This window comes from Choristoneura fumiferana, chromosome 9 (genome assembly GCF_025370935.1).
Source record: "Choristoneura fumiferana chromosome 9, NRCan_CFum_1, whole genome shotgun sequence".
In the NCBI taxonomy this organism is placed as follows: domain Eukaryota; kingdom Metazoa; phylum Arthropoda; class Insecta; order Lepidoptera; family Tortricidae; genus Choristoneura; species Choristoneura fumiferana.
In genome coordinates, this window is record NC_133480.1 from 11,602,778 (window position 1) to 11,613,564 (window position 10,787).

Consider the following 10,787-nt stretch of genomic DNA (forward strand, 5'->3'; position numbering starts at 1 on the left):
TCAAAATGTATTTAGTTTTTTTGTACAAATTTTATGAGTCAGTTTTGTGACACCCAATACCGAGTGTACGAAAAAAAAAAGTCACAATACTGAAATTTTTGATTAGGACATTTTTTTTAACCATCGGAACAGATTGTGCTTCCATCGAAATCCCAAAATCGAATAAAAAGAAAGGGTACACTTTTTTGTGAAAATGCCCAGGTACTGTTAAATTATGTTTTTTCAGCAAGTTAATAAGCGATTTACGCGTGAAAGCGCAACAAAGAAAGAAATCATCATATCATTCCAACGTACCTCTAGATTATGTTAGTTATGAAATAAATATTTCTTATTCTATTCTTACAGGCGGCGGGCAGCGACTTTATACAGCGAGCTTTTATAATATGTGAGAAGAGAAATCAAACTGTGACACGGAGAAAAATTGCACGCTAAACATCAGGGTTGAGGATGACTGCTTTCTGTTGGAAGTGTATACAAATAGGTGTGTGTGAGAGCCTGGAGGCTACCATGGTGTTATTGGAATGACGCCTGTTGTGAAATTATTATGTATTATCGTATCGGGTTCGCTATGTGGCTGAGCCTTCCCCTGTTTACACGGGAAACACGGGAACGTGACTCTATTTTCCCGCCCCTAAACATAATATTTTCGAGATCCCTACTGCTGCTTGTATTCAATTGCCACGATGGATGGCCGTCAGCTGTGAGCGGAATGTGTTCTTGTTTATTAAAAATAAGTAAAAGTAAACAAATATTACAGGACACAATCATCAGCCGGAAGACGTCCACTGCTGAACAAAGGAACCCTTTAGGAATCACAAAGAATAACACAAACATATGTATAATTTTCAGCTGTTTATTTATTAGCGTTCTTAAGGTACTGTTCTATGACGGATAGACAGACGTCGGTCCGTATGGACGGATCGAGCGGACGGATTGTCAGTAAATATGGTGAAACTAAGCGAGTTATGTTTGTAATTTTTCGGGAACGGTAGCCTTAAAATCTTTAAACAGCCTGCAACGAAAATGTTTGAGTCTTAAGGTAATGGAATTTGGGATTGAGCCTATTCTGCCCCACGCGAGTTGAAAATGACGTCGCAAAGCTATATTGGAGCCATAATGGACAAAATGGTTGTCTAATAATTATCTACTCTTTGAGCAGGATAGTCAAAGGTAAGGTAGAGTAGGGTAGGTTCGAATTTGTTAAAAAAAATAACGAAGATACCTATAAAATTTAATTATTTTGTCCATAAAGGTGAACGTTATTTTTCGAGTCGTGACTCGTGTTTTCGGTCGCGTAATTTTGGTTTCGCACAAAAGTCCTGTGTAACTTTTGCGTCACCGTGGCACAAATTCGACCTTTGTACAAAAATTCAAATTCTAAAATTCAAATGATTTATCAGTAAATAGGCCGCAATGGGCACTTTTACACGTCATTTTTTAAACTACCAGCGCTTTCGGAAAGACCATCATTGCCAAGAAGAATGTTACACCGTAAGAAACTTGGCAGAAAGTCATTTTTTCATAATAATATAATTACAAAATACTTAAAAACTATATTATAAAAAAAAATACAGGGATGTATGGGGTCCCTTAGTTACAATACTAAACATAAACACTAACTATATCTAAACTATAATATCTACGTTCAGTGGAAGTGTAGAAATGCTTCAACCGTCATAAATTTTAAAATTTTAAAGTACAAAACCGACTGCAAAAACAATTAGTACGCGACCGAAAATACGCGACTTACAACTTGAAAAATTACTTTTTAAGCCAAAGGGCTTCACACTAAAGTTCTATACTACATTCAATACATCGTATCATGCCATGACCGTAATAGGAACGTGTCAGACGAAGTGACAAACGGAATGTCAAACGCATACATGGCACGGGACGACGACGGTTGCTTACGAAATGTGTAAGTGCCCACTAATCTCATACTTTTTGATACAAAAAATATATTGAATGTAGCTTAAAATGTTTTTCAGCTAATTTTGTTTCCCAGTGCTAAAACTCTGATGTCTTGCTTTGCTCTCTGATTGCACAACAAAATTGAATCAAAGTCACAATTCATGAAAATGTAAGTTAAATGATATGAAAGAGTTAAAAAGAACGACATTAGCTGAAGCTAAGACCTAACCCAGGTTTTTTTTTGGACGGACTGTTGCTGTTAGCCTCAGACGGCTTTTACAGCTTACCGGAGAGAGGGCGAGCAACCAGATCGGCTGCTCAGCAAGTAGGTTAACCCAGGTGTCCGCCTAAGGCAATTTATTCAGCAACGACGTGATATCCACTACTTACCGGACACCCGCCATACTATCACACTTTAGTATGATTACTTTTCTAGATGAGCTACTCCCAGACGCTTGGCACGCTGGACGTTAAGAATAATACAGCTGATCTAACGCCTCTTAAAATCTCTGCAATCTAAATTCCCTGTAGAAGTCTCAGGAATCTGCAGACTTCGAAATTGCACCTAGAAATCCAGGAACAGCGCGAGCTCGGGATTTATTTCTAGCAACAATGTTCGTTTTAACGCCGAATAAATGTCGGTAGCTCAGTCTACGTTCGCACCTAATAAATGTACCTACATTTTTATAGTACGCGGAATGGTACCTAGACTCGATGTTTACGAGCTGGTACCACTTACGGGTGACAGCGATCAGTAATAAACGGTTTATTGTACAGTTAAAGAAACTTAATCACGTACTAGGGTGGATGGATAGTTTGTGCTACTAATATCATGTTGATATCCCATACATTTGCCAAAAAATCATAGCGAAATAGATTAAGAAAAATTTCCACCCTGGAACGTGATTCACTTTCCTTGAAAGTAGGTACTTTCATTTTAAAGAAAAAAATTGGCAGAAAATAAAAACTCCGCTTATACTTGTAATTTTCAGAAGCTTTTTAGGGTTCCGTAGCCAAAATGGCAAAAACGGAACCCTTATAGTTTCGCCATGTCTGTCTGTCTGTCTGTCTGTCCGTCCGCGGCTTTGCTCAGGGACTATCAATGCTAGAAAGCTGTAATTTTGCACAAATATATAATAATATGTAAACTATGCCGACAAAATGGCACAATAAAAAATTCAAAAAAGTAGTACCTACCTACCTCCCATAGACGTAAAGTGGGGGTGTTTTTTTTTTCTCATCCAATCTTGTGTGTGGGGTATCGTTGGATAGGTCTTTTAAGCCATTACGGGGTTGCTAAAACGTTTTTCGATTCAGTGATTCATTTGCAAAATATTCAACTTTAAAGTGCAAAATTTCATTAAAATCGAGTGCCCCCCCCCCATCTAAAATCTAATATAGGTACCTAAACTGGAATATTCCGTACAAAATACGAAATCCTTAGAAAAATATTACTTGTTTTTTTCGTAATGGATACGGAACCCTATTTCGGGCGTGTCCGACCCAATAATAACATAAAACGTGATCGATCAATAATTAATACCAACCACAAGGCAAAGAGCCATATTCTTAAAGCAATAATAAAACCAGGTACCAACTTAATCCCTAGGAAACAGAAATCCCTACGGCCAAAGTTATCCTCCAAGGCCAAAGTACCCCGATCTTACAGTATAATTTTTTCGATCGCTTCCTGGTATCCAATTGAGCTGGGGTAAACTTAAGTAAGCTGATGACAATGCGATATAATCTGGCGGTAAGATTCTGGTGCTCCGATCAGTATCTTCTCCACAGAACGGAACTCTTCAACGGTTTATGGCATTCGAAAACTTGGTGCGGAATATTTTTGAATGACAATGTACTTATGTTAGAAAAAAATTGTTGAATTAAAAATAGGAATTTATAAAAAACAATTTATTATGGATTATTTGTGAGTAGGTATAGTATGAATTTTGAGAGGTGTCCCGATCTCTTTATCAGCCCTCCTTTCGAACAAAGCCATTGTATTCGATTATGTCCTCAAAAGCGTAATCCTCAGTTTAAAATTATCGGAAATATGACATAAAATTGCTCATTGAAATAACGACTTTATTATTTACACTAGAGAGTTCATTTTAAATTAAACCTTGTTGGCAGATAATATTTTTCAAAATTGAATGCGTATCGTAGACAAGCAGCCTCATGGAAAAGTATTATCTGCAAACGAATATGTTTTTTAAAATACACTTTCTGCTGAACATAAGAAAGTCGAACTATTTTATCTTATATTACATTCATTTTAAACTGAGGATTATGCACTTGAGGACATAATAGAATAGAGGCTTTGTTCGGAAGGTGGGCTGTTAACGAGATCGGGACACCCGAAAAAAATCCTAAGTACTACAAGTATACCTATGTGCGTGCTGCGTGTTTCCATGCGTGATTGTCGCAATTTATGCTGAAACGGCTCAAAGAATTTGAATGTAATTTAGTATGCAGACAGGTGGATGTCTGGAATAATACATAGGCTACTTTTTATCACAAGTGTTCCCACAGAATTCCTGTAAAATCGAAAAACATCTTAATCGTTAAGTCTAAAAACATGAAATTTTGCGTGAATGTTCGTGGTACAACTTGAAGACCACGGTGTTATTATGGGAATTTAATAAAATTCCGCTATTACAATAATATTTGACTGATAATGATATCTGATTAAGCTTTGGAAACAGCTAGTATAATATAATAAATAAGAGATTAAATGGCGCAATCGCGACCTCTTTGAACTCGAAACACGCAGTTGAATAACTTTTTACGGCACCTGGCACTCGCACGCGACGCGCTGAGTTAAACTTACTGAACTATTGCATTCAATCCTGGAACTACCTTTTGATGAAGCGTTATGTCGTGAACTGTGCATTTCCAACACCAAAGAGAAGTTGTCATCATCATAAATCAGCCGTAGGACGTCCACCGTTGGATAGAATATAATATTATATAGACTCCCCCACAAGAAAGTATCCGCCAACGAGATGGACGGATGATCTTTTATTTATTTATTTATTCATTCATGAACAATACAGTGATTGTGTTTGAACTTACATGGTACATGCACTTAATAATAGAAGTATATGACTAGGATGATGTACATAACTTTGGTTTACAAAAAATCTGTCTAAAGCCGCGAGTTCATAACAGATGCAGGCCGCTGCCAAATTTTACTCCCCAAAAAACTTACAGTAGTTTCATTTCCCAAACGAATCTTTAGCATATTTACATTTCGCATTTTATTCATTTGGTCAAATTATCATTTGGCATAATTTTACATTATCAAGTTTTATTATAACAAACGTTTATTAAGCAAACGTTTTCTTTTGGCTAATATTATTTTCAAAAAAAAAAATGTTTGTTAAATGACACTTCGCACACGAACCAACCACAAAAACCAACTGCTACCAGAAAAGGAGGTTAGGTTAGGTTAGAACTGCGTCCACCACAGAAACGAACTGCTACCAGAAAAGTAAGTTATTATGCCATGCAATATTTCGGAAGAGTGCTTTATGCCAAACAATACATTTGACTAAATAATACTTGGTAATATGAAAAATGACTAAGTAATTATATTTGAAACAATAACTTCGCAAAAAAAAAACTTACTGTAAAATTAGCGAGAAGTTGTTTTAGCAAATGATTTTTTTGCCAAATGATAATTTGAGTAAAATAAATATTATGGGATGTGTGAAAGTTTTTTGCCCATAGGGTGACGGCACCAATCATGGACATGTTAGGCACAGTAGTATCCAGTAATGGACAGCAAGGATTCAATGCCTTATAGCTCACCATTCATGAACTTTACCAGTTATGATCATCAGTAAAGTTATCTGCACATAAGTGTTATTAGTTTTAGAAAAAGTAGCGTCCGTTTCTTAATATTGGGTTAGCGGAAAAATTGGTGTCTCTCTGTAGGGATTACTAATGTATTAGTAATCCGGGGGAGGGCTGTGCCCCACAGTGGACGTCCTATGAATGATAATGATGATGATGAAGTAAATATTGCAGGTGTTGCAGGTGTCTATGGGCGGTGGTGATCTCTTGCCATCAGGAGACCCACTTGCTCGTTTGGCATCCAGTCGAATAACAAATAAATAAATAAATAATAAATTATCGTATTAGATTCCAATTACGGAAAGGATTGCGGCATTGGTTAATCAGTTGTGATGGAATTTCCAACCGCGTTCACGCAACGGTGCCCAATGAGCCAGTCGAGTTAATTAAACGTTCAAATGCCTGGTTTACAATTAAATTGTATTCGGATTCTATTTAACACGATCAAATTAATTCGTTAATAATAATGGTTTATTTAATTTGGTAAAGGTTTTATTATTATTTATTATTTGGAAAAAATACTAGGTACAAAATACAGAGTTTAGGTGCATATCTAGTCAGATAATTTTAGAAAGTCATATCATAATGTTTTTTGTCACAAAAAAATACGCCGAAACTACATTCTCGAAATTTTCTAAATAGTCATCTGTAGAATACTGTAGGTAAGGTTAGTTTTATCCTACAAATATTATAAATGTGAAAGTTTGTGAAGATGTTTACATGTTTGTTACTCAATCACGTCTAAACCGCTGAACTGATTTAGATTAAACATGGTTTACAGATTGTTTGAGTCCCCGGGAAGGGCATAGGGGTGATTCTAATAAAAGTGGCATTATAATCTGCCAATGAGTTTTTGAATACAAAGTACATTAAATATACGTTTTTGAGAAAAAATAAAAATTGACATATGTAAACATAGACCTTTTACACCGAGGCCAGGCCATTTTATTTATTTAACCTTATTACTTTAAAAAATAAATAAATGTAAGTAAGTACGATTTTCACTGTAGTCTGTCTTGTCCAAAAGGGACATGCTCCCGGTTTCAGGCCTGTGAATTATTTGTGTACTATTTCACAAATTATATTTTATAATATATTGCAAAAACAATAGTACGATATTCATTTAATAATAGTACGGTCCTAAATAAATCATTTTTATACATCAATATCGGACTCAAAGTTTGTCCAGCGATTTTTTTCACTGTAGTCTGTGTGTTCGCGTTGTTGGTCTCATTCACACACGGAGAATGATAGACACACCTTTATCATCGGTAAATATTCAGCCAATATCTGGCTCACCGCCGTACGGAACGGTTAGAGACCTTCTGTCATAGTTTTGTGGCGATTAGTGATCGAAGGCGGCAAACTGGAGTTTGTAACGGGTATGTTAACTTTACATTGTCTCGATTATTTTATGTTATTTATATGGGACGTTATTAGATAATCATTTTAATGTGATATTATGACGTATTTACTTACGTTACTAAGAGTGGCACATTCATATTTTTGACGGTTTTAGAGTAAATGTCTTTTGAATCCACTTTTCACTTTAATCTGTGTCACTTTAATCTGTAACTGAAGCACAGACTAAAGTGACTCATGGCAGAAAAAAGTGAACTATAAATTATTTTATTTAAAAATTGCATATAATTTCTAAGAATAACTTTATGGACTTTTTTTTAAGTAGTACTAACAGTGTTCTACCAAAGTAAATGTAGAGAATTGCTTTTTACAATACAATACAATACAATACAAAGACTCTTTATTGTACACCAGACATAGTAAGCGATACAGAAACAGATACACAGAAAAAATATTACAGGTGAGCAATAGGCGGCCTTATCGCTTAAGAGCGATCTCTTCCAGGCAACCTTTTTTACAGAAAGAAGTAAGGACTAGTTTACAACAGGTGGTGCATCAAAAGTAGATAAGAAAATTTAAACGTAACAGCAATACATCTACGAATACATACATAATTATATCGTACATATAATAAACGTCCAAAATAATATAAGGTAGTGAGATAAACAGCAACAAATAAATAAATAAATTATAATAAGGCTAATAATTACAAGATGACAGATAATTGCTTTTTATTAAACTAAACACTCTTATAATTTCACTTTGTGTGTCTGTTTATCTATCCGCGCTAGATCCATTAGTACTATATCTGTAATTTTGCGTAAATATAGCTTTTGCAATTTTTTTTTGGAGTGTGACCCCCTCCCCCCTCTAAAAGTCGTTTAGGGGCATACATGTCCAAATGTCAGAAAGTCCAGGTGTCACATTGTCCATGGTCAAAAAGTCCGAAGGATGAAACGTCCTAGTGTCTAAAAGTCCTAGCGTCAAAAAGTCCATGGTCAAAAAGTCCGAAGGATTAAACGTCCTAGTTCTGAAGGCCTGAATCCCATAATGTCTCATTGTATAAAAATATGACTAACACAACTAAATGATAAATATAACTGAAATAGATTAGAGAGCTAGATTGCTCATCTGCATTATTTCCAGTCTGTTATCTAACACCCTGAGACCCATTCTCAGTAAGATCCAGATGCATCTATGATGCTTCGTACATGTCATGTCGAGTCGACAAAAATTGACCAGCTGATCCAGTCATGCAGATGGACTGGGGCCTCATTCTACATTGTCTCTTTCCATATTGTTATCGTATTGTCTACGTGGTGGCAGCTCTTATTGACTTGACAGTAAAGGCGATCGAGTCGAAAACAATTCGATTGCAATAGGTGTAAACAAAACCAAATTAGAATGAGTGAGACCCCTGGTCTCTCGTACATATGGACTATCCGACATTAGGGCATTATAACCTTTGAACTTTTTGACAATGGACAATGTGACACCTGGACTCTCGGACATATGGACTATCCGACATTAAGGCATTATAACCTTCGGACTTTTTGACCATGGACAATGTGACACCTGGACTTTCTGACATTTGGACATGTATGCCCCTAAACGGAGAAGAGTGGTTAGCACGAAAAAGGGAGAACGAAAAGAAAAGATACGAAAACATAAAAAGAAATCCAAAAGTCTATGCTGAGTTCCAAAGGAAACATAAAGAACAATATCAGCGAAGAAAACAGGAAGGAAAAATAAAAAAATATACATGATTTAGCAAATGTTTTTTGTTTTACGGCTCCATTTTAAAAAGTCGTAAAACAAAAAAACATTTGTTTAAGTGGTAGGAGTTTAGGGTTAAAAGGATACTAGTAAATTACAAATAACCCTGTATAAAATATGAATAACTTTGAAATAATTTTATTTTCTTATATATGCCTCAAAGAGACTGATATTTTTTTAAGAAATTACATTTAGGGGCTGTTTCACCATCCATTGATTAGCGTTAACCGACGGTTAAATGTGATGCCGTCTCCGTCTATTCGAACAAAACAAATAGAGACGGCATCACACCTAACCGCCAGTTCACACTAATCAATGGATGGTGAAACAGCCCCTTAAACTTATGATACATTTCTTTTGATTTTTGATATAATTCTCTTTAACCTGGTAACTTTTCACTACTAGCCTGTCTAATTTAACTTTAGCCTGCTTCATCAATATTTCAAGAACCCATAACTCTTAAGTTTTTAGGAATACTTTGTTCCCTTTAACATATTTGTAACAAATGAAATACCAAGAAGCTGTTTTTATGCAAAAAAGTAAAAAACATATATATATTTTTTTGAATTAACTTTAGCCTGCCATGCCACTTTTATTAGAATCAGCCATATTCAGTGCACTGTTCGGTACTTTTCATATAAAATTACTTCTTTACACGTGACACTATTTGATCCCAGAAAGCAAAACTTTGACCGCTAGCTTTTCAAACTAAAGATTGCACTAAAGAGATATGTGTATTTTTTATTACCGTCAACATGGCGCGTGCTATAGCCACCAGCACCCTTTCATCTTCACTGTCAATGTGCATGTAGAACGAACGCAACACCAAGTCCCGGAGGCTGTTGGCCGGCGTGGTCTTTTCCAGGATGTTCTGAAGGGTCTCCATGAGCTGAACCGTGCGCTCCACGTCGCGACTGCGCTGAGCGAGGGTCTCAGCCAGCTCTAACACGGTCATGCTAGAAAAAGAAAACATAATTCACAGTAGCGTGAAAAAATTATAAAGGTCTGAGGCTATGCTACTCTGGGAAGCAAATTTCTATCCCTCTCTTACGTTCAAGCCTTAGGCAAGAGTGTCGTCCCGTATTAACGTATGTATGCATTGTAAATCTATGTTGTTCATTGAGGTATGAGGTAGGTACTCGTTTATTAACAATTTTTACTCATAGAGTATGATAGGTGATAGAGTAACATATACCTGTCCATATCATCGGCATGTGAAGCGTTAGGCAACTGAACGGCGAGGTGCTTGACGGCGATGTTCCCGAGCGCATAGCCTGGTGTGGCATCGTACGACTGAGACTTTGTCGTTGCGAACTGCTTACGTCTCATCCCGGAGTCAGGACTTAGAGCTGAAATATTGTTTTATGACATGACCGAGTAGACTACAGAATTGTTTATTTGATTGAATAAAGAAAGTAAAAGAAAAGAAGGAAATAAGTCTTTGGTATGCTCACATTTACTGTTGGACTCGATGCCGTAACCGCTAGAAAGAAAATCATCCCCGCTTTCACCTCCAAGGGGACGTGTTACCGAAATGGATTGAGCTAAATCTAAGTCGTTCTTCGTTCCTTAAATAAAAAGAAAACGTATGGTTAATAATTTTGACAAATTTGTGGGTATCATCAAACTGTTTAAAGACACCTGATATAAAAATTGTATGTCAATTGTATGTTTTTTTATTTCTTTTTTTTATGTTACCTTTTTGTTTTTCCTTTCTGTACAAAAGAGTATAAACAAACAACAAACAAATTTTTAAAGTAAAAACAAATGAATAAAAGCATTAATTGCACTCTTACAAGATTTATGTTTGAGTGGTCTTATTTTAGAGATTCTCATCCGAGTATCGTACACTGAAGCTACCGAACAACAGCTTCCGATGT

The 10,787-nt window shown here is 36.0% G+C and overlaps 1 protein-coding gene across 1 annotated transcript; it reads right to left on the minus strand.

Moving 5' to 3' along the window:
* Positions 1-7,114: 7,114 nt before the first annotated feature.
* Positions 7,115-10,470, minus strand: LOC141431504 (uncharacterized). Its single transcript, XM_074092693.1, has 4 exons — positions 10,362-10,470; positions 10,103-10,256; positions 9,656-9,863; positions 7,115-7,135 (listed from the first exon to the last, which is right to left on the minus strand). Exons 2-4 carry the CDS (start codon positions 10,234-10,236, stop codon positions 7,115-7,117), a joined length of 363 nt encoding a protein of 120 aa, XP_073948794.1. The 5' UTR covers positions 10,237-10,256; positions 10,362-10,470.
* Positions 10,471-10,787: the final 317 nt, after the last annotated feature.